Source organism: Apus apus, chromosome 10 (genome assembly GCF_020740795.1).
Source record: "Apus apus isolate bApuApu2 chromosome 10, bApuApu2.pri.cur, whole genome shotgun sequence".
In the NCBI taxonomy this organism is placed as follows: domain Eukaryota; kingdom Metazoa; phylum Chordata; class Aves; order Apodiformes; family Apodidae; genus Apus; species Apus apus.
In genome coordinates this window covers 6,466,975-6,491,032 of record NC_067291.1, presented here as the reverse complement: position 1 = coordinate 6,491,032, position 24,058 = coordinate 6,466,975, and the positions used below count along the sequence as shown (strand labels likewise).

Sequence of the window (24,058 nt, the reverse complement as noted above, 5' to 3'; positions counted from 1 at the left end):
ACAGTCCCTTAGATTTCATTTCTTTTTTCTCATGACCAAGAAAATCCAGCTCTGAGATGATGTGTGTAAGCAGATCCCAGTCAGCCTTTGGTGACATTGGTTAGAGTCTGTGTAACCTACATTCCCTTTTTCATATGGTACTCTGCAGAAAAATCAGTTTATATTCAATTTTGAGTAAAAGCAACTTTATCATAGCACAGAGCAGAACAAGAGCTAGTCTCCTCTTTTCCCTCTCCTTGCTCTATATGTAACAAAACATCAAGTCCTGCAAATCCCCAAAAGACAGATGCTGCCAACTTGAAGAAAAATAATTTCACTGAAACTGGACTTGAAGATGTAGCAGAGTTTGTGTGATGTGGGAACAGAAACATGTTCAAGTAATCTGTTTTTCCAATCAAATAACTGTTATTGTGATTTTGAAAATATGCAGTACACTGACCTCCCAAACTAAATCACAGCTTTGTGGATGTTACTAAATAGGATACATCAAGTATTTGCCTCAGCTTCTTTAAATAAATTAGTTTTTTTTTTTTAAAAAAAGCATTTAATTTTGATGTATCACTATGATAAAGAATAGCAACTGAAAGCATCAGTATTGGTCACCTTCACAGCCTACAGCTCTAATTAAGAAAAAAGTTAACTTGTCCTGAATTTACAGAATGTGTACATAGCTCGTGGCCTTGCTACTGTTTGCACAATAACCTAACAATCTGTAGATGGCCAGCCTTTTAATAGGTTAACCTTTTAAAAATTATTTTTTAATTCATTTGTAGTATTGGGAAAAGGTATTTTACTTTGGTGTCACTGATCTACACAGACCAGAAAGCGAAGTTTTCAGCTATTTCCAGGTTCAGATGTGACACTTGGTCCCAGGAAACGGAATGGTTTTACTTACTTTATAATGCCCAGTTAAAACCTTTTCCCAGCACTGTTTTTTTCCTCATAACTGACAGGATTCAGCTTTTGGTTTGCATCAAGTGAATCACCTCTCCATTCCACTGTGGAGGCAGATCTGTGGCTCTATTACTTTTTCAGACCCTATGTCAAAAGGAGTTTATGAAATACAGCTCGTCTTCAACCTCCTTACTGAGGATCGAATTTCAGTTGCATGACCAACAGTGACTCTGCATGACATAATGGGGCCTTCATGCATGATATGGCTAAACTGAAAAAGAGATACTTCATTATCTGCCCACGTCTGGACATACAGGAAGTTTGTCTCAGAAAATGAAGACATTGTACAAATCAACAAAAAAATCAAGGGAAAAAAGCTCTCAAAAAGGACTTGAAAGCCAAAACAACATCTTTTTAACCCTTAAGATGATATCTAGCTAACATGGTATTTTTTAAATGATAGCTCCTGCCTTGTGCAGAAATCCAGGCTGCATGAGGGGATCACAAGAATCCATTTTGGATGAAATATCAATAAAATATTAACAATATACAAATTATGGATTATGCCACATTTGAAGGCTTTTGAAACACAAAACCCCCCTCTACGTTCAGCCTAAAATATTTTGTGAAAAGGTTCCCAGCTCCAAAAGTCAATGGCTATTTTAACTCCTCAATTTATACCTGTAACCACAGGAAGTATATATATGTAGTACTTCAGTTTCAGAATGTCTAAGAATGGGCTGCTTACACCATTGCCAATTTTTTAGGTAGTCAGAAACTCCTTAATAAGCAACTACAGCAATGTATCCTACAAATTTGTATGAACTGACCAATAGTTTTGATAAACACATCAATCTATAGCATGCTAACAATATTAAGATTATCTGGCTGCTTAAAATGTTATGTACTCTTAGGCCCTACATAATTTTAGTCTATCATTCACTTGTTTCCTGAAAAGATTTAGTAAAAACCTGAGACTTTTTTGCTCCTACTGGTTTGCTCCTGTGAAAAAAGCATGCAGCCCAACATTACTCTTCTTCATTCATAATAGCTGCTTAGCTACCCTCCCTTCAGCCATTTAGCAATCCTGTTACGAAACAGCTGCTGTGAGTGAAAAAAGTCCAAACTGGCAGCATTCACAGACCCCTGGGAATACAGAGCATTTTAAGGAGATGTTTCTACAACTTGCTCTTAAAAGCCTCCGATTCATTTAATTTAGATTTTTCAAGACCGTAACTTAAAGCCTCCAATCAGGATCATGTTTCTAAAGCCCAAGTATCAGAATTTTTGGCTTTTCTCTGGCTTTTCCCATGGAGAACTTCCTGTTCCTCTAGACCAATCCATCCTTCTTAAAACTTTTAGTTTTTTATTGCTGCTGAATCTGATTCAAAAGGGGCCCATCTGCTCCTGCTACATCATCAGGAGAGTTCTGCACTTGGACACAGCTGCTAAGGTTTCTGTCCCCTTGCAGAAGCTGGAATTGTTCCACCTACCCCCTTTGTACAGAAATAATGTAGATAAACTGATGGTTCCTGAAACCTTTTGCATGATCATTTCTATACTGACTTTTGATAAAACGTAAACTCCCCTTTTCTCACATTTGTTCCCTTAATAAAATGCACCATAAAACCTGACAATGCCATTTTCCAATGCAGAGAAAAAAGAAATCCTATCAAATACACTAATCTTACTATAAATGTCATGAAGCAACTCAGAAAGCCTGGAGGGGTGATTGTTACTATTAAATTCTATCAACTGCTGGAACAGTTCCTTCAGCACTTCTAACATTTCCTTAGAATTTAAGAAACTTAATCTCCATTAAATTCTGTGAAGACTGCAAAGCAACTACCTGCAAGTATGCTTTAAAAGATCACATAAAACATACACCAAAGTGAAACTTAGGTCTAACACTACACACGTCATTGTTAACCTGTAACATTCTCTGAAAATGGATTCTGAAAAGTTAGATGCACCAGCTTGACCTGAATGCAAGTGGATGGTATATTCCAAAATACCAACAACCCCTTGACTCCTGCTACTCATTCAAGGATATTTTCAGGGCACAGAAATTTCCAAAATGGGGCTGTAAGCAACATAGTCTAGCAGGTGCCCCTGCCCATGCAGGAGGCTTGGAACTAGATGAGCTTTAAGTTCCCTTCCAACCCAAACCACTCCATGACTCTATGATTCACACCTCTGCTTTGCCAGAGTCTTGTCCCCCTGAAGTTGAACAACAACCTAGTTTTGAGCCCCAGAAACCCTTCCAGAAGGTTTTCTTTAGTTAGGAACATTTCTATAAATGAGCTTAAGTAAAATAAGTTTGAATTCAGTAAAAAGACACAAAGGTTCTGAGTTAGTTAAGATACATTGGAACTATAAAATTAATATGGCACAACTTTCTACCTGCACATGAACACTAGCCATGGGAATCAGCCGGACCTTCTAGCAGCTCCTAAATCCTTTATTTCTGGGCAGAACTGGCAAGATGCTTACAGCTGAAGTTGTTGTACTATGGAATGTGGTTTTTCTACCCTTCACAGCAAGTTGTGCCTCATCTCTTCATGCAGTATTTAGAAGAAATCTTTTCTTTGCACACAGTACTTCTTTACAGTATCTGTGAAGGGCAAAAGTGAAGAATTTATTTTTATTGATAACAAACATGAAATTTTCACGCAGTCACAAATTACAACTGAATAGTAGTCATCAGTTTTCTTCCCAAATGTAATGCATCCATTTTAGCTCATTTTGACCTTGCCAAACCTCTAAATCTAGTAATTATGTCATCAAGAAAGAAAATGAACATATTTTAAGAGCACAAAAATAAAGCTCAAGTGAGTACAACTTGAATTTATATTTTACCTATAATAATTAATACAAAATAATACAAATTAAATTAAATAAAAACACTTGAAATCAAGTTTAGGCAATTTGTTCAGCTGAGAATTAGGCTCATATGTTGATATACTGGGCACTTTAATGACATTGATAGGAAAACCTCTTATATGATCTCACAAATTAAACAGCAATAATACGTCTTCATCGAGTTCAGGGTGTAAAAATAATTTATTAGCTTTTGCTCATTAAAAAATTGGCTACTATTCTTGATTTTTTTTTTTAAACAGCAGCAAACGGTCAAAAAGGTGACAACTGAATAGTGTTCAATAAAAAGTAAGGCAAGCAGAGTGTAAATCTGTCCTTTAAAAAAAATCAGTACGCAGCACTACAGAGGCAAGGGTAGCAGAAAAAAAATCATTAAGAATTTAGTAAAACATGACAATCACCCAGTTACTCCTTTGCTGTCTCATCAGTTTACCAAGGAAGCATCATTAAAGCACTATGCAAGTAACCTTTTTTTTTCAAAATCATCAAGAGTTAATGAAGATTTCAAAGCATCCCTTTGGGGGGGGGTGTGAAGCATGCCACAGGGATAGTAATTTTATATTCTATTGTTTTCAGTTTGCAAAACATCATAGAATACTGAAACCAAAAGCCTGCAAGACAACAAGCCTTGGGTCTACTGTTTTTGATCAGTGATCCGCTGCAAGCAGAGTTTCATGTAGGAATTTTTATTGCGTATTTCTATCACTGCGTCTCTGACAAGCTCAATGAACATTTGAGGCCAGAGCTTCTGCAACGACTCATTTTTCATATTGATGTCAGCTGCTTCTTTCACCAAGTTCTCGACGTATGTCTGGCAAAATGTTTTTCTTTCCTTCATTTCCTGCATGGGAGAACCATTACACATTGTGTAAGACAAAGGAAGAAAATGCTAAACAAGACCAAACCCAGAAAACAACCACAAATATGTACTGAATCAAAGAACAATTAGCAGGCAAAGAGACCATTGCATGCTTTTTCCTGGTGGTTTTAAGATGCACAGCTCAGCGTCTAAGTCAAGCTTCTTCTGTGTGGCCAAAGATTCTTACTATACTCCTAATATTCGTATTATGTTTATTAATGTATCTGAAATCCACATTCAAGCAGTCATGTAACTATCTTCTAACAGCATTATGATTTTATTTTTTTTTTTGCCTTCTGGTAGAACACTGGAAATCTACAGAAATTCAGCACCATACTATTTTCCTTCCTTCTCTCACTTCCCTTTCCAGCTTTTCATGATTACAGCACAAGAGTTGGAAAGTATGTGGGAATCTACCTGCCCTAACAAGAACTAGGCATATTCTCACAGGAAAAATATATCTGCATGCATCGTTTCCACTGGATCCCTGATGGACTCCAGCAAGTGCATGGTTCCCAACATGTACTACATTAGCTACTGAAGGAACCCCAATCTCTAAAAAAATAATAGAAAAAATATTGCATTTTGTGCAGCTACTAGCTCTGGATTTTAGTCACTCAAATGGTATTAACCCCTCTTTCTATAGAGTTTCTATGAAATGCCATAATAAGCTTTGAACAACAGGTTAGACTGGTGCTAAATAGCTAACTAGGCTGATTTATGGCACTGTTAAAATGTTAGGTCATGCTTCAGACCATTAAAACAAAAGTTTTCTTAACTGAGTGATAAAGCAGAGAAAATACTTCCCAGTTGTTCCATCAACTTATTCAATCATATTTATTTTGTTAGTTTACTGCTGATGGGGAACTGGAATCAGTCTTTTTTGCCTATCTTACTCTATTCTTGTGACATCCTGTAATATCTCTGCTGCCACATACAACATCATGCTGTAACAAAGGACAAGGTGTGAAATGCTGCACAGAGGCATAAATGCATACATTTAATGGACTGTAAAAATACCAAGCTTATTTTACTATAATTCTTGTTCCATGGTAAAGGACAAGAGGAATGCCCCAGTGCTTTACCCCACTGAATCAATGCCAATCACAGTTTTAAAAGCTACTATCACAGCTTTTGAAACAAAAAATTTTCATTGAATCTCTTCATACATGCAGTCACTGTCTCTTATGCTATGGATCTGAGAAAAAAAAACCACAACGCAGTAACTGTACCCATTGTTTACTGAACTTGAATTTAATTTCTTGCACTGGAGGATTTAGGTATTTCCACATAATTAATAAGGGGAGAGCGTACATGGGAGGACAAACTGGGGAAGCCAGAACTCATGATGAAAGTATTTTGCAGTAACATACTTACCTCAAGCTTTTCCAGATATAATTCCTTTGTCGTATAATTCAGCGCTGCTCGAGTTGTGCTTTCCCCTCCAATTCTTCTGTAATCACTACCTTCCTCACTCACAATCCCAGATTTCTTTGCCTTCCCCTCCAGCAGATAATGGAATTGCTTCCTCCTGTGAAATTTTAATAAAGAGATTTACAGTTTAAAGTATTGGAAAGTTTTTATTGAAGTGCAGATGTTTCTAGTGATTTTTTTTTTATTTTCTCCCTTTGAACATGTACTTTGAGCTTTCAAGTTTATTGCATCTTCAAGTTACTCAAAATACATATTACTCTAGATATTCCTCCTTTAATTTGCTTCTATACAATTCACTTTTTGACCTATATCACAGATCATCCCCTACGGAAGAAGTCTTGCAGCTTAAACTGTTATTAAGTATATATCTATAGAAGATTAAAAATAGGTTAAGCATCCTTTTTTTCTTGCAGCACCAACACTTAAATCTGTTCACTGTCACAATACCCACTAAAAAGTCAGCGTTCATTGTAAAAGTCCATAGATCTTCATCAATACCAGTACAATTGAAAAAAAAAACAAAACAGGCAGTACATTTGTGGGCACCTGCCTTTTAATCTTACTCTGCAAACTTCACACAGCTTCTGTGAAAACCTCTGGCTACACGAATCAGAAGATGCTAATATTTCTGCAATAAGCAGAGAATATAACTTCTGTTAGATGTTACTTGTGACATTTTTATCCTTTTACCCAGAAAGAATTTATCACAACATGAATGAAACACTATGTCTTGGACAAATTCCAGCTCCATTCCCTGCATTACCTAGATTCTCCAAATAACGACAGCACGCGATAAGGCGGCAGCTCAGAAGATGCTACGTATGCCAGAATGCCAAAGAGCCTTTCTGCTATGACAAGATCGTTTTCTGTGACCTGTGAGGGAAGGGGGAGAAAAGAAAAAACAATTAAGGCTCAAAATTGGCACATTTATATTATATATGTACGTTGAGAAGTAACTGAAATTTGTTGTACAGAACACTGCATACGGATCTGTTGCAAGCAGATCTTCAAAATGTAGACTGGCTTTTACTGGCACTTTAAATGTACTCTAAAAGAAACCAAACGAGGTACTTGTCCTTATTTCCTGTAATTCTAGAACCTTTAATGTAGACAACTGCCACCCTGTGCTTCATGATAGCCTTCATGAAGGCCAGACATACTGATTCTGCTCCATACTGCATGCACTTACAGAAGGTCTTGTGGAAAACTGATCAAATTATGTTGGAGAAATGAAAAGGTTCTAGGTACTCACATGTGAAAAGGATAATTTACAGTGTCTTATTTTGACAGCATCATAGAGAATGCTTTCTAGAAAGAGAGACCTTAGAGAGGTGAAAGAAAAAACAGAAGAAAAAGGTTGTTCTCTGCATTTTTCAGCACCACCCCCCAAAAAAAAGTGTTCATCCATTATACTTCTCTAAATATCATACAAAATATTGTGTTAACATTCAGCTACAGATGTCTCTTTAAACTGATTTTCGATGGTTGAAAAATTTTCAGTATTAAATTTACACATTTCAATTTTTTACAAAGAAGGTGGAAGGGGTTTATTTTTTGGTGGTTGTTGTTACTGTTTTTTGTTTGTCTGGACTTGCAATCTTTAGGGACCATGGCCTGCATTTCTCCTGCCCTGATGACCAGACCATGAACTGACTTCAGCTGCCAAGAGTTTGCTGGCAGATTTTCCAGGCTTCTAGCTTTCCAGTAAGTGAAGAGAAATCTTTATGAATATCTAAATCTGACCTGGGTAACACAGGACAATGAAATACACTCAGTAACTTCTTAATCTTCTGGATCAAATTTAATTGTTTATCTCATTTTTAAAAAGCAAAACATTATTAAACAAACTTCAATACTCACAATATTTACTAAGTACTTCCAGACAATATTTGTGTTCTGTATCATTCAAATGTGTTAATAAAATTAAATTTTGATCCAAATTAACAGAATTTTATTATATTCTTGTTTAATGTATACTGCAACAGCAGAATGCAGGAAGAAATTCACTAGAGTAAAAAAGGTTAGAAAATTAGAAATGTAAAGTTAATTCCATTTTCAATGTGTTTAGACTTGCTCATTTTCACTTAAATTAGTCTTGGTAGCCTAAGAGTAGATGACCTTGCTAAACACTGCTAACAGAGTAAGAAAGGCAACCAGGGAAACAAAGACCACTGTGAGCAGAAATATCTGCTGGATAAATAAGTTATTTTAATTTCTTTACTTAAGTTAAGAGATGCATAAGGACCAGGTTGGAGACAGCAGCACCAAATGCACTCTCTAGTTCACAGAAACTCATGTTCTGTCTCTTACTCCCATTGGTTGCTCCATTAAACACAAAAAAGATTATAATGGTAATACCACAAAAGTGCAAGTCTGTTATGCCTCCTTCTTGCCAAGCAGAGAAAACAGGCACCAGTTCAGTACACGTGATTTAAATAAAGCATTATGTAAAGTTTAGTAACTTCAAATTTTGACATCTCTTAATTAAGCTGTTATTGCTATCACTGGGAAAAACGTCAAACAGTGCATCTCAATGAAGAGAATTGGCTTCTTTACAGTAAATATAATGATTTGACAAGGGAACAAAATTGTTAAGGACAGACTAACATTCAGCATCTAGTCTGGAACATCCCCAGAATGGAAGGAGAGGATGGGAAGAAAAAAAAAGTTTCCTTTTACAATTTTAAAAGTGCTGGAGTTATGCAACTCTCTAAGGTCTCTCTTCCTATAAAGCATTCTCTTATGATGCTGTCAAAATAAGAGAGAGTTAGTATAAGAGAGTTAGTATATATTGCTTTTACTTCCTGACTATATGTACTCCAGAGCCGGCAACACAATAGTCTTCACCAACACTGCACAGAAATGATAATCAGAACAGCAGTATATGCACATTTCCTTTTCTGTCATCTGAAACTATTCTTTAGGGCTGACTTAATGTCCAAGAGCACACTTCAGGGGCTTGTATCCTTCACATTGAAACTGGATTTTCTATTACTGATTTTAAAATAAAAGGTAATATATTATCTGCAAAGCTGGATACCATGACTTCTGCTGTAGACTAATGAAAAACAGTGATCTGAGCTCTATCTCTTCTGCTTACCTATGATACTCCTCAAATTACTAATGACACCAGGAGAAAAATCCTGTGTGCACATCTTCATACAGTATTGTCTGGCTGAAAAAGTTTAAGGACAAACATATTCTTCAGGCATATGTACTTGAGATTTGATAGGTGTCCTACGTAAAAAGCATGCTATGCTACATGTAAATCAATTACTAAGTTCATCTCCAAACACTATAAAATTAAAGATTGAATTTGCTGACCTCGAGATCGTAACAAAAGGTCTACTTAAATAATTGTGTTATATTCTTTCTTTCCTTTCTTGCTTCATTAAGACCAAACTGGTAAGATTTAGATTAAAACAAAATAGTAGATAAATCATAGCTGTTCATTTTGCAAATATGATGCAGTAAAAAAATAAACTTTAAGCCCATGTTCAACTTGATTTTTTTTAAAAAGGCAAAAAAGTCACTTTGATGGACATTTTTTGTCAAGTACTAAATTCAAGGTAATTTTAAAGTTCTCATGGGATCATTGACTATAATTTTCTGTTTTTCTTTTCATGATCCTGAGCTTCCATGTGTCTTCATCCTTCATCTTTTTCTTCCTCCTGTCTCTGACAGTTAAGTTAGGTAAGCTCTTTAACCCACTCCTGCTCTTCTGTGAAACTACTGCACATTTTACCAAACTAAAACCAAGTAAACCACAACATTCATCCCATGGTTTTATAAGACAACAAATAACACAAATCCTATGTTGATGATGACAACCAAACTAAAATATCAGATCTAATGCTTACACATTATTTTTGCTCTTATTAACTTCTATAACACGTCTTAGACTAATTTGGTATTTAAAATCTAATGCACATTCAAATATTGTGATAGATAATAATTATTCTCACTTCCTTTATGATCAAAGCTCAAGTATAAAAAAAACCATTTTATAAAACAACCATTTTAAATGCATGAATAAATTTACTTTCCATTGAGGTAATGGGGAATAAATAGTACAAAGAATAGCAATATTAGTGTTCTAACTTTCTACTTATTTACTCATAAAACATACACTCAGCAAACAACACACTAACGATTTTGTACATAGGAAGCTGAAGAAGAAAAAAATCCATTTGTCAGACTTTTCATGTAACATGCTTAAAATAAATGCTATTTTAGCTATATTTTGTAACATTGACAAATATAATAATAATGCATAAATTACTAAGTAAACTGCCAACCACACATTTTTGCACAATTATCCACTGCGATCCTTTTGAACATCATAAAGAAGTGCTTCTTGAGATCAGGTTATATTGTGCTTGATTTTTTAATTTTTATTTTTGAAGCACACATGCAGAAAGAAAAAAAAAGTCATCTCTTCAGGCAGATCCCAACCACTCAGGTATAGACTTGGACTGTCATTTGCAACTGCAAACATCTGAGACAAAACAACATTTTAATGGCAACTGAGAATCTCATGAACTTTGTTATTTGTAACACAGAGCAGTTGGACTTAAAGGCACAGCCAAAGAAATTATATGGTGAAGTCTACTGAAAATTTTTTTTGTACCTAGTATTGAAAGGACACCAACAGGTTTCTGCTCATGTTCTTAGCAACATCTGCTTTTTTAAAGACAACAGTAATTTATCTTGTAAGACTAACAGTAAGAAGGAAGCAACACTGTCCTACCTTTATTCCATTTATCTGCTGTAGATTAAAATGGTTCAGTCTAAAGAGAACATAGTATTTCCATAAAGTAAAGTTGACAACCGGATTTCCCTGAGGATCAACTGTCAACTGTTCAATGTGATGCATCTGGGCTAGTGCATTGAACTGCTGCAGTGCCACAAGATTTGTCTCCTTAAACTTCAGGTGCTTAAGCAAAACAAACCACAATAAATTAAATAAGGAAACAATGAAGAGGAAACACAATTATTCCTAGTCTGTGAGACTCAAACACTCTTTAGGGCTGATGAAGCAAAAAATTCACTTCATTTAAGGTCTCCGTGGCAAAACACAATGTATCAACCAATTGGTGTATTATATATTTGAAAATGTCACCATTACAATCCCCTAAGCAATTTAGAAACCTTTCAGTAACAGCATCAGTATTTTCTATGTTATAAAAAGTAGTGATACTACACAAAATATTTATTTTAAACCTGCAAGTTAAGCAACTATAACATCAACATATAAAAAGAAGTACAATATATGTTGTTAAATATTCTGCTTTTTTGGCCAGAGCAGGCTGGCATAGCCTGTTGTTTCTCTGAACCATGCCCCAGGCTAGTGCTGCCAAGAGCATGGTCTGTTTGGCTACACAGTAGCATTACTGAGGGAAGGAAATAAAAATTATGGTAAAGATAGTAATTTAGCTGAGATTCTGCTATCTCCTACAAATGTTTCCCACCATAATGAAACAATTGTGCCACTGAGATAAATAAATTGGTCTTAAGTCCCTCACAACTGTATTTGTCTCAATTAAACCATTAAACTCTGTTATACTCAAAACCTTAAAAAGATGCAGAGAGCTCAAGAGGTATATCATCTGAATAACCACTTGCTTACATCATCACTATTTTACTATTTTCTTCAAAATTACTTATTTACATGTCCAAGGCAAAAAAAAACAACGTGTAGTATTAAAGGGACGTTTCGCTTTATCAGGAATTGAGGAATTCCAAAAGCTATACTAATTTCACTAGCTATTCCCTTTGAATTTTACCTCTCTTTTTATCCTATCAGCTATTTGATCACTGAACTCACAACACAAGTGAGTGTTTCCTGATATCACAGATCAACAACAGTACTGTAGAATAGCAGTACTGTATTTACACATTGGTTTCGCAATTTAAAAAGAATCAGCTAGATGAAAGGAATTAAGAAAAATAAACCAGTCTAAAAAGAAAATACTATCCTATGGGAGAATCTAAATTAAAGTATTGATTTTTGACAAGTATCAAGTTAAAGTTAGTATTATAGGGTAACACCAAGCAGATACATAATTCACAAACATGTCTATTCACATGAAAACACTCAAGGGTGACTACGGCACGTTAAGGTTCTAACGGACAACACATACTCCATAGCTGTTCACACAGTTGAAATCCGAGGCATTCTTACCACAAAATTAGGAAATTTTATCTTCAGTTTTGTTAACACTCGAACAATTTCATCAAATTCTATGAACACAAAGGAGATTGTGACAATAGTCCCAGCTGTTTGAACACTCCAGTTTCGATCCAGGCACTCCAGTGCTCCAGCACCATACAAGCAGAGAGTATCCCCTTCCACTTCCACTAAATGAGACTCAAGAACAGACAGGCCTTGTACTGCACTGCTCAGTATCGTATCAAGAGACCTGTAGGGAGAATAAAAATGCAGTGATATAAACAAGATTATTTTGAGATACTACTATCATTCTGTTGAATTATAGTCCTTTCTGTTACCCAAACCCAGCTGTCAAATGAGACTATTTCTCAGCATTAATTTATTTGCAGTACTCAACCTGGTTCAAAAACATTAAGGGCTGGAAAATCCTTTTTCCATCAGGTAACACTGCAAATGTTCTACTTCTTTGGCAGAAAGGCTTTGGGTATACTTGAGTTGGACAGTGAGGTGGAGGTCTAGGGGTGTGGAAGAATTTAAATAAAGAACTCACTCATATTTAATAATCTGCTTAATAATTTGAACTAAGTACTAACGTAACGTTGTGTTGCTTTAGGTATCTAAAAACAACTTCAAACAATGTATTTATTCAAGCAAAGCCACCTTCACATTGTTTGCTATATGAAATGTAAAAGTTATTACATGATTAATCACTCTAAGAACAGACAGTTGATAAAATAAAAAATTAAAAAAATTCTCAGGAATAAGACTAAGCGAAATAATTGCTGTTGCTGAAACATCACAGTAAGAGCTGCTGCTGTTCAAACTAAGAACACCAACTCAACACACAGATTATGAAACCTCCTGATACACACCAAGAAGTTACAAACGTTTGTCTTGCTCACACATCCTCATTCTGTTCATTTCAGATGAAGGCAACAATCCAAGCTCCCACGGAAATTAATAGCCTAAAGAAGGCTCAAGAATTCATGTTGAACACTCCTTTCAAACATCAAGTCCTCCTTTAATTAGCAAAATCACAACGTAATTTAGCTTGCACTTCTTTAGTCAAGGAGGTGCTGTTACAGTACTTATTTAATATATATTATTTATTACTACTGGCCAACAGTATAATCACAAAATAAAACAGCTTTTTCAAGATCGATCTGGATATATTACTTTTGATAATGAAATACAGTGCGATCTCAGAGGTGAGAAGTAGTCACCTGGAATATAAGACATGAACAACAAGCATTTCCCAATAAAATACCTGCTTTCTTCAGGAAATACATATGCAGCACTGCCATTGATCTGACAGGGCTCATTATCTTTATCTTGGTTTAAAGAAGCCACAAGAGCTATTCGATTCTGCTGTATCTCCCACTGACGAGCAATATTAGAAATTGTTAATCGCTTCTTTTCCTAAAACAAGATGTAAAAATCATAAGTTATTACACACTTATTTTTCTGAAATAAATGTGTTGCTTCATCAAAACCCTTTACATGTTATAAATTGAAGAAATGATAGTACTGGTTGGTGGTTATGCATGAAAACCAATGCATCTTTCTAGTGCTCTTTCGTACAACTGCCAGCCACCCATGATTTCACAAAATAACAGAAAAAAGAGAAGTAACGTAATAAATCCACAAATTCTGAAAGAATGAAGTTAATCTACTTAGTTTGGATAACCACAAAAGTTTCATTTTGACAGTCTGCAGCTGCTTGTAATAGTTCTCACACAAAACAGGGCAGACTGTACTTTCCTCCAGGCTGACAGAGTGACTCCAGCACTTGAGCTGAGGCAACTGTGTAACCGCTCTAAGTCTTGGCAGTAACTGCAACATACTCTGGAAGGAAAGAAAGTTATCTTCTGAAAAAAGGAAAAAGTGAATTTTATAAAAACAGAAAGTGAAATTACCTTCATGCTAAACACCAGGACTTCAACAGATATAAGTTCAAATATTTTGCAACAGTTTTTTAAAGTAGTTTTTATGTTTTACACAGGTCTGGACAATAAACCAGTATTTCAAAAATCTATTAAGTACTTGTTCTGGTACAGCCATGCAAAGACTGTCAATTACATACAATTCTATATACAGGTTACTGTTCTACAGTATAGGTAGATATGATTTAATATTTCCACTTTGGCATACTTCAAAAGGTTCAATAACAAGTGGCTTTGCAAGAGCTCTGAACTGGAAGCTGAACTTTCATCAATTGAAAACTGCACAACCTAAATAACAAAGGGTAAATTCATTGTTTGTTTTACTTAATTTAGTTTTTCTGAAACAGATATAACTCTCTGGAGCCAGCCATCTCACTGCTACACTACTCCCAGTGAAACCCAAGCAGTGGCTTAAAATTTCTGAGAGATAAATATTATAGAACAGCTTTATATAAAAATCAATTAACACCCAGAAAACATGGAGAAAACAGAGTCAACAATTTATTGGTTTATAATATCATACTCTAAATTGATACTGCTATAGAAATGTAGCATTCGAGTCCATACAAAGTAGAACCTTAATTTAAAGCTTCCCACTCTTAGGAAGTATTAAAAAACTGTGATGTTGTAAGAATGCTTTAATTTGTCTCATACTTCAAATGGTCACTATTGGAACTGGAATACAGAAGCCCTGATATTTTAGAATGGAGGGGAGGAAAGTGCAAACCTTAATTTGCCTTGTATAGTATAAACAGCAGTTCATAGGCAGCCTTGTGCATTTGTCATTAATTTCACCCATAAACAGGGGCAGGATAAAAGTTGCATACTCTTCAGTTCTACTAATGAATATTCTACTTCAATGGCATGAAATGTTTGATTTAAACATCAAGTACTCTTTAGCTTCAAGTTGCAATTATCTCAAATTTGGTCTCAAAGGATCTCAGACAAGGTAAATCCCTGTTAAAAAATATCTCCTTTGAGTCTAAGCTAACCACCTTTATCAGTTTCTCACCAGCTTTAAAAGCCAGTTTAATATTGCGATTTTAAACATAATTACATTGTTCCCATCTCTCTTTTGTTCAGGCTGATTAAGATACAAGAAAACAACACAATACTGATTAGTATTTAGAAGGCTGTACCAAAAATCCTGAAGGTCAGAAAGGCTTTGTCTTAAAACTGATCATTTACATTTCTGTTTTAAGAGAGGCTATGGCTGGGAAGAAAAATCAAGACAAACCACAAAGTTTTATTTCAGCCCCTTCATTTTACAATAAGCAAATTTTAGAAGAGTGAAGATTCTGCTAGCAGTATCTATTTCTTGTTCCAGTAAACATTAAGTTCAGCCTCTGCTGGAAAGTAATTATGTTCTCTGTACATTTCAAAGTACATCTTGAACTTTCCCAGAGGAGTGGGTTTTTAAGCAATAAAAAATAGTCTGGAATAAGACAGATGAAGTGACTCTGCTCTTAAGGTAGACAAGTATCAGCAAGGGAAAAAGAAAAGATTACATTGCTGGAATTAACTTGCTTGATGCAGTCAATACAAGAAAACAGCAACTGTTTGCTACTGAATGTTTGTAATTTCATGTATACTGCATATAGTTACAAGGAAGTTTGGACAAAAGTGACAACAAAAATTGCAGAATATGATTCACTAATTACTTCCCTCAGTTTTGTTTACTATAGTTTACAACTTCTTTCACTGTACATTTTATTATTAGATTTCTTCCTTTAAATTAAAATGTGCTGAGCAGAAAAAAATCAGAATCATAACAATAACATATTTACAAAGGAAAGAAAAAAAATCACTGAATCTTGCAAAAGACATTGGCATTTGGCTCTTATGCCACTTAATTATTTGAAGATATGAAAGAAACCTCAATTAGATTATAAAATCTACAATATAATGTTGAAGTCTGAATAACAATGACTTTAAACATTCATTTTTTTTCTTCTAAGGCAGGTTTCCACTACCAAAATGCACTCAGAAATCTAAGCCATCAAGACAAATATATACTTTTTTTCCAGTCCAGAGACAGTTAGCTTTTCAACAGCATAAAACATAACTATGTGTCAATATTATTTACTAGTTTCTCTTTTTTATATGTTACTAAGAACTGGCACCAAAACTCTAAACCTAAAGAGACTTTAAATACATCAATACCTTACAGGAAAAAAAACAACAAACAATCCACACACAAAAAACCCCCACAACACTGCTTAAAAAAAGTATCTTTTGTTATATTAGGCTTTTTGTTTTGTTTCACACAGAAAATCAAAATACACATTATACAAACATACACTTAGGCACCAGACATGGAAATAATTTTTTTCCCTGTTCATATATTTAGATCCTTGGGATTTTTTTAATGTACTTAAAACATCTTTTAATATACTGTCAATATTCTGTTTGTGTCTTGTTTTCAGTTACATACATTTGCTACACTTCTTACAGCCTCCTGCAACTACTTTCAGTTAAATCCCCTTAATGAAATACGATTTTACCTAGGCAACTTAACAATATGGATACCTGAATATTTTTTTGTTTGTTTCTCTACTAAAATGAAAAAGCTTTTTGTATAGCCATTACTGGATGACAAGTTTTAGGAATTTCTTTTTTCTCCAAAGGAAAAGCTTTGGTCTTGCTTTGGAGACAAATGGCAATACTCATGCAACAAATGGAATGCAGATACTTTTAGATCCTTGAACTTTGGTCTCCTATTAGCAACACAGGACATTTAGTCACCAGTCCCACAAGAGCATTCTGGAGTGCATCTCAGTCTCCCCTGTTAGAGCTATTCCATCTCAAGTATATAAGCATTAACTAGGCCAGGTGGCCTGGTAGATAAGCATTCTTCTGAAAAAAAGAGACAGCTGCAGGCTAGCTGCTGCTCTGATGGCTGCTTAGTTCTTGCTACAAAAAGGAAGAACTGCAACAGGAAGGAATGAAGAAAAAACTACTTCCAAACGCCCTGCATGGCAGCAGTTGGAACACTCACCTGAAATGGGGGAGACCAAGTTCAAGGAATTTGAAATCACTTTACTTTAGTCTGGTTTATTTTTATCTCTGGATTTGTGAAAATGAAGCTTGCCATCCTTTTACATGTGTCACAGTCATGCATTCGAACTGGGGGTTTTTTGCTAAAGTATAACTTGCATAGTAGACTGTGGAGAATTTCAGCTGAGGAGTGCACTGCTTAGGCTGTAAAAAAAGTTCACAGAGATTGAGGTGTATTGGGATAGGTAAGAACTACAGCAAAATCTATTAGGATATAGAATATTGCTGAAAACTGGTATGCAGTAGGCTTAGAACAGCCATAGAAAATACCTTAAGCAAGGCCTGTTTATGGCTTTCACGCTTCCTTTCTTCCTCTTTCCTTGCTGCAACAGATGCCATACGTCTTTCTTCTTCCTGGATGGAAAAAAGAAAAAAGCACCTCATAATAGGAGAAATTAATCAGGTTCTGAAAAGTATTACTGATAAGTTAATAGATTCTTGTATTGGTATTTGAAAAGCAAGTTTAAATTTTTATACAACTGTGGGATTTTTAACATTTTAATGTTTCTAAACATTAAAGTAATACTGTTAATTACAAATAAATACAGAAGATACATATCTACTCAGATGGAAATACTGAAGATGAAGCTATTTAATACCACTATTTGTGAAGGTCTTTGAAAAAGCATAAGGCACAATGGTGAGTATGACAGTGAAAAAGAACATTTGAAAATATAATGGTGCATTATATCTTTGCAGTAGTTTTTGCAACCAGGAAGACTTTCTTGCAAAAAAAGACAGAGTAAATGAGCTCATTCTATTTATGCTCAAATAATAAAATAAGATTGAATTTTATCACTATAAACTCTTTCCAGGGGCTTACTCCTCTCAATTAGCAACAGAACTTAAGAGTATTTTCAAAACCAACTGTAGTACATTATTTTGTCACCAATCTTATCACCTATTCAAGAAACTTCAAGAATAAAGTAATTGATTCCTAAATAATGAAAACAATCTTAGTGAAGATGCTCAATTTTCCTAGTACAGCAATTTAATACTGCAGCAGACCCATGTTAGGTTGAATGCTCCCTGTTTATAGAAGTCTAAACATTCTCACAGCACAGTATTTTTAGAACATATATTTTCCAAGAAACAAAAGAAACATTCAGTATGAAGTGAAAAGCATAGAGTTCTTCCAACACAAATATTTTGGAAGCATACTTTAACTTATTTTGATTTACTTCACATGTCATTTGGGCGTTTCTATTAAAGTATCTTCCCAGAATATACAGAAAGTGTTTTGATTTCCTTCAAAATAAAAAGCTCCTGTCCTAACCTTTTCACTTTCACTTTCCAGAAAGTTATGCACTAAGAAAATTAACAAACAAAAATGAACAGAAAACATCATAGGCCTTGAAGACACATATGTCAAAATTTCTGTATAAATAAAACATGCTATGTTGAAAGAACACTGTAAATCCCTAAGCCCATGGGTGAATGTTGACTGGAAGATAAAACAGGAAATTTACACTTAGCATCACTGTTACATTTTTAAGAAACTCAGTTCCAAAGCATTAGAAGTTAGGTTCACATAGCAAACATACTTGTATCTGTGTAAAGCCCACCTGAAGCCCCTTGACCTACCATGGATTTTTACATCAATCTGAAGTGGGATTACTCAACAGACTTCCAAACTGTTTCTCTAAGACTTCAACCTAATATGCATATAAAAAAATAAAAGGAATACCTTCATGCAGATGAAGACATGAGGCTTTGGCAAGAGTGCCCCTAACCCAACTGTATGCAGTAATTTCTCTTGAACACTGTTATAAAACAAAGCCCTTAATAACCTTGTCACAATTCACTTTTACTGTCACTCCTCTTTCAGCTCTCGCTCTTTTGAAATTCTACCTCCGTTTTCTTTGTTCTCCCTCATTCAGCTGCTATTGTCCAGAACCTACTTTGGTCCTTAAACCAACACTTGGTGGAACAAGAGGAGATGTTTTTCCAAAAGGTCAGAGTGTCAGATCATAACAGAAGGACCTGGATGTCCTCTTGGATATTGAGATCTCCTCAATTTCTTAGCTCTCCACTTCCCATCTAAAAAGGTACTAAGTGGCTAAGAAGCAATCTTCACCAAAAAAACCCTAAAAGCTAAAAGGGAGAGGAATATACTTTCTAAAGAAGCAGCACTTTCTGCATTGAGGTGTTCAGGCTGCAGGTTTCTACTCTCAGTGCGAAGCAACAGCAGCACACAAGACTACTAAGGCTCATGAAGGCTGTCCCCAGGGGTGTGTGGCTCTGGCATGCTGAGCGCTCCCCCTGCTGCTACACGAGCACCAACGACACCGTAACGCCACAGACTTTGGCCAAACCTGTCATTTTATCTATCATCAGTCTTTCAAATGGGTAACATTCAGCCAGACCTGAAAAGGATCCTAAAGAGAGTGCAGTGAAATGCACATATTCTTCCTCACTGCCTCTTTGCTATCATTCAAACAAGTTATTTTTCAACAGATTACACTATTTAACTCAAAAGAGGAAAAAACATGGCTACGATAGCACACAAGAAATGCAGTATTTCATTTTCATAGTATACCTACCTTAAAAATACTCAAATAATTTTACTGTACCTTAGAAACAACTATAGTATACTTGGTATCAACTAATGTGGGTAATGGAAAACAACCAAAAAAAAAATGAAGAATGGCCTGGAATACACGTTTCAGCTTTCAAAGCATAAAGAAACTCAATGCAGGAGACAAACCACACAAAATCCAGCTCACTCATACCTGCAGAAGGCAGACTGCTTTTTCTAATTAATACCACAAAGACTGATTTTTACACAAGAATGAATTAAGAATGTAGGGGTGGACTCTAGTGGAAATAAAGCCAAGGAAAACAACATGTACCAAACTTTTGACAAACCGTTCTTTTGTGTGATACTTGACAATAAGCTGTATCTCTTTTTTTTTTTACTTTTAGTATTTAGTATATTTTCACAAGACCTGGTTTAAGAGAGAGGATTACAGCCCACAAGAATGTCTCTATCAGTTCTTAAAGTATCTTATTTTCAAGGGAAAGAAAGAAGAAATAAGAGATCCTTCCCTAAAATCACCAGAACATACCATAGTGGTGATAGAATCAAAAGTTAATTCAATTCTGGATAAAGCAGTACAACCTGCCCCCTGATCAGCAGAGATGTATCTAAGCAAATAATCAAAACCAAACACAGCTCTCTTACTTTAAGCATCCAAAATCTATAAAACCTCAATGAAAAGCAGCAAAGCTTTACTGTTAAAAAGCTGCCGCTTGTCTTTCAATTTAGGAAAGACAGCACATTAAAAATATATGTACATACCCATTATACCTACATGCACAGATAGAATATATACACTTAAATTATTCCGAGAAAGTTTATTTATTCCTGGGTAAATAATTTCTTAGCAAGGAATGTGTACACATTTCATTCATATTTTAATATTCTATTGCATCTGCAGACAGCATCTGCTTGCTGTTATGAAAGACTGGAAGAAAAAAGTTAAGTCACAACTAAACTGTAAACATCACTGAAAAGGTCCACTTTTTCAAAAGTTCAAACCACAAAAAGTATTCAAAAAGCTTCAACTCCCAGAAAAAAAAAAAAAGCATTACAGTATGTGAACCAAACAACGCAAGTGTCTATATATGCAACCTGAGCCTAATCTGAGTGTAACACACTCCACATTAGCCTATTTCTTTGAGCCATAAATCAAGCCACATGACCTCCCAACTAAGGTGGACTAAAGGTGTCACTGTCAGTTACTGAAGGTTAACAAGGTGACACACAGAAATCTGTCTAGCCACTGCCACTCAGCCTCCTCCCCACTCTTTAAGCCTCTAGATTGATCCAAAGTTTGAGAATGTAAAAGGCTTCCACTGAGTTGTTGTTTCAGATATAAAGTAATTTATGTCTTAGTGTAGACAGTGAATAAGTATTTACAGTCTTACAGTAAAACTTGTAACAGGTGACCAACCTCCACTGATTTCAGTGCCATGAGTCCATGCCTCAATGGTTTAAGAGCTTAAATCTTATATTAAAAAATGGCTTAGGAATGAGATGGCCTAAGAAAACATCAGCTTCCTCAACGGGCGGGGTTTAAAAGCTGTCATAATGTGATGCAATCCCTTATAAAAAGGCAAATCTGCCCTGACTTAAAAAGGTATCAGAACAACTACAAAGCAGAAGTTTTATTCCAAGTGCAGAGTATTTGATTTTCATGGCAGCTTCTGAATAGTCCCCTAAGGCAGAGGCAGGTACCACCAAGACTTTTGCTCCGAGGTTCCCTTTCTCCAGCAAATCCTATAGAAAAGGCCTGGTACCAAGGAGCATATGTCTTCTGGAAAACAAATATGAAAAAGTCTCTAACAAACTTTAGGAAATATCCCTCAGATTTTACTCTGTCTTGAAATAATTTTCTTGTCACAGTGAAGCCAGCTAGTAAAAAAAAAAGTTAAAAGCAGAAGTAATAATTGTGTAAAATTCAGTTCTAAAGCAGAAGAGTTTCTGAACAGGTTAGTGAAGAATTCCTAGTTAGAAAGAACCAACATCCAGGTCCAACTATCAGTTCTTTACAAGACAAAGCAATGTGTAAGTTCAAATGGTCTGGACTCTTCAGACTAATGAAGAAAAGATCCTGTAGATGTAATTAGAGTTTAGGTATACTAATAAAAGTGAGAAAAAGCACATACAAAATATTGTACTTCCATTCCCTCAACAAGTTACATTCACCCTTACAGCTGACAGCAATAGCATGTTGTATTACTAGGCAGAAGAGCTGGATATGGAATTGCCAACTCTCTAATTTTATAATGAATCTCACAATGTTTATTATTTTTCTTAAGATCCCAGTTTAAGTTATACAACTATCTGGGTAACAGTTTTTATTAGAGACAACCTAAAACAACCTGTACATGGAGAAAATGTTAAAAAAGTTCTCAAGCCTCAAAAACCAGAAGGCAAATAAGAGGAACACAAAACACATTGTTGTTACAAGTAGATTTATGAGAAGCATAACTGGTGAAGCCTGGTTTTCTATGGATTGTCTTGTTGATTCTCTGATGTTTAACAAGGTGTGAACCCAGATTAAGTTCTTCCCATGGCTTTCCATTTCTAGTAGTTGTTTTTTTTTCCCCTCAGAGAGATCTCATAGGACTAAGAGTTCTACCAGGATGCATCTCCCCTTGAGAAGCAGCGAGAGAGACATTTTCTTTATGTAACTCAAGTTTCTCAAATACTACTGAGAAAACGATCTTTAAAAGCAAAGCAATTAGCAAGTATTCAATTCAAAGAAGTCAGTATAAATTCAAAAAAATAAAAAAATCCATAGAATACCTATGACCAAACAGCTATTTAGTAGCTATTTAGTACTTTTGGTGCTGGGAGTAAAACTCATTCCTCAAAGCATTTTTTTAATATAATGTTTTCTTTCTAACTGGCTCTGTTTTGAACTCAGCATGGATTGGCTACAGGACAACTGGATAGATGGTAAAGCAGTTGGTACAATTTCTAATTCAGTACAGCTGTTGTACAAAGCAAATGAGCAATTAAATAAGGTATACATGTTAGAACATGATCAAAAAAGATAACACTACAACACTGCTGCTTGTAGAGCATATTATATGTGCTATTTTACTGTTGGATAGATTTTTCTTGGAACAAGAAAAATGCTTAAACATCACTTCTGAGTAGAAGAATTAGCATGGCTATTCCAATATTAAGAGATAAAATAGCTGACTTAATGGTAAGGCTCCAGTGATTGCCCTTTATCCTCTACCTTACAGTAAAGGTTCAGGAGTCTGTAGGAGACTTAGTTGTCAGCAAGTCCTCTCTTCTTTATCAAGGTTATTTGAACCTGAGTAGCAGAAACAAATGCATGGGGAGAGTAGCTTGGGTAAGGACAGCAGAAATACAGACAGAGACACATCACGCTGCCTTAGGTAGGCAGACTAAAGAAACCAAGATTTTTAAATGAAAGACAATACCAACAACTCCAGCTTAGGGTGAACAGCTATTCCTTTGGAAGAAATACGCTGTCCCTTTTCAACTACACAGCAAGCCAGTAAAGATTGTGTTGAGAAAGTTCTAACCAAAAGCTTTGCAGATTTTCTCATGTCACATGGTAATTGATCACACAGTATTTACTAATGATGAGTTTAAGCATTTAAAAATAAACATGTTAAAATGGAGCATAAAAGCACACCCTTGCATAATCCTGAACAAATGGAAAAAGGTTAACATTTTAAATACTGTACTGTGTATGCACCACTTGATTCCACACTAACTCAAGGAAAAAGGATGGTATTTTCAATATACATATATGCATAGAAAACCCTACATTTTACTTCTGAAGTTAAGGATCTAGTAAATTTGATGAAAACAGGAATTTCTTACTGTGATTCTCTTCATATCTAGCTGTCGGAGCTGCATCATATGATGGAGAACAGTGTGTTTGTACCATGTCTCCTGAGCTATTGGATTGCCATCAAGGGTGATATCTGACAAAGATGAAGAATCAGCAAGGCACAGAATATCCTCAAAACTGTAACCAAAAAAGTTTAAAGTTTTAATGTCATAGAGTAGGAAAAATTTTGAGATGGAAGATTTGATTTCTCAAGGACAGAACATTAATATTTACTTGTACTGAAAAAAACCACACTCATCAATATTATGTATGATAAATGAAATTTAAAGTATTTTGAAATACCAACAGCTGCTACTGTTAAACTTCTTAACCTCTTCAAACTTGGGTAAAAAAAAAAAAAGATGCAGAATAAGGAGAACTTGTTAACTATGGCAGTTTAGTTTCACCACAAAACCCCCTAAAACAGGAGACAAAC

The 24,058-nt window shown here is 35.2% G+C and overlaps 1 protein-coding gene across 5 annotated transcripts in view; it reads right to left on the bottom strand.

Annotated features, from left to right (window-relative positions):
• Window positions 1-3,511: 3,511 nt before the first annotated feature.
• The window catches only part of LRRC49 (leucine rich repeat containing 49), a 40,599-nt gene continuing 20,052 nt past the window's right edge, over window positions 3,512-24,058 (bottom strand). For 2 of the 5 annotated variants that reach the window (XM_051629022.1, XM_051629023.1), the window contains 8 exons: window positions 23,613-23,760; window positions 17,510-17,593; window positions 13,507-13,658; window positions 12,252-12,489; window positions 10,818-11,003; window positions 6,831-6,940; window positions 6,011-6,164; window positions 3,512-4,615 (listed from right to left, as the gene is read on the bottom strand). In XM_051629022.1, coding sequence (XP_051484982.1) covers window positions 4,409-4,615; window positions 6,011-6,164; window positions 6,831-6,940; window positions 10,818-11,003; window positions 12,252-12,489; window positions 13,507-13,658; window positions 17,510-17,593; window positions 23,613-23,760 — 1,279 coding nt within the window. In that variant the 3' untranslated portion in view covers window positions 3,512-4,408. The remainder of the gene's footprint in view (window positions 4,616-6,010; window positions 6,165-6,830; window positions 6,941-10,817; window positions 11,004-12,251; window positions 12,490-13,506; window positions 13,659-17,509; window positions 17,594-23,612; window positions 23,761-24,058) is intronic. The other 3 variants (XM_051629024.1, XM_051629025.1, XM_051629021.1) reach the window with 2 other exon arrangements.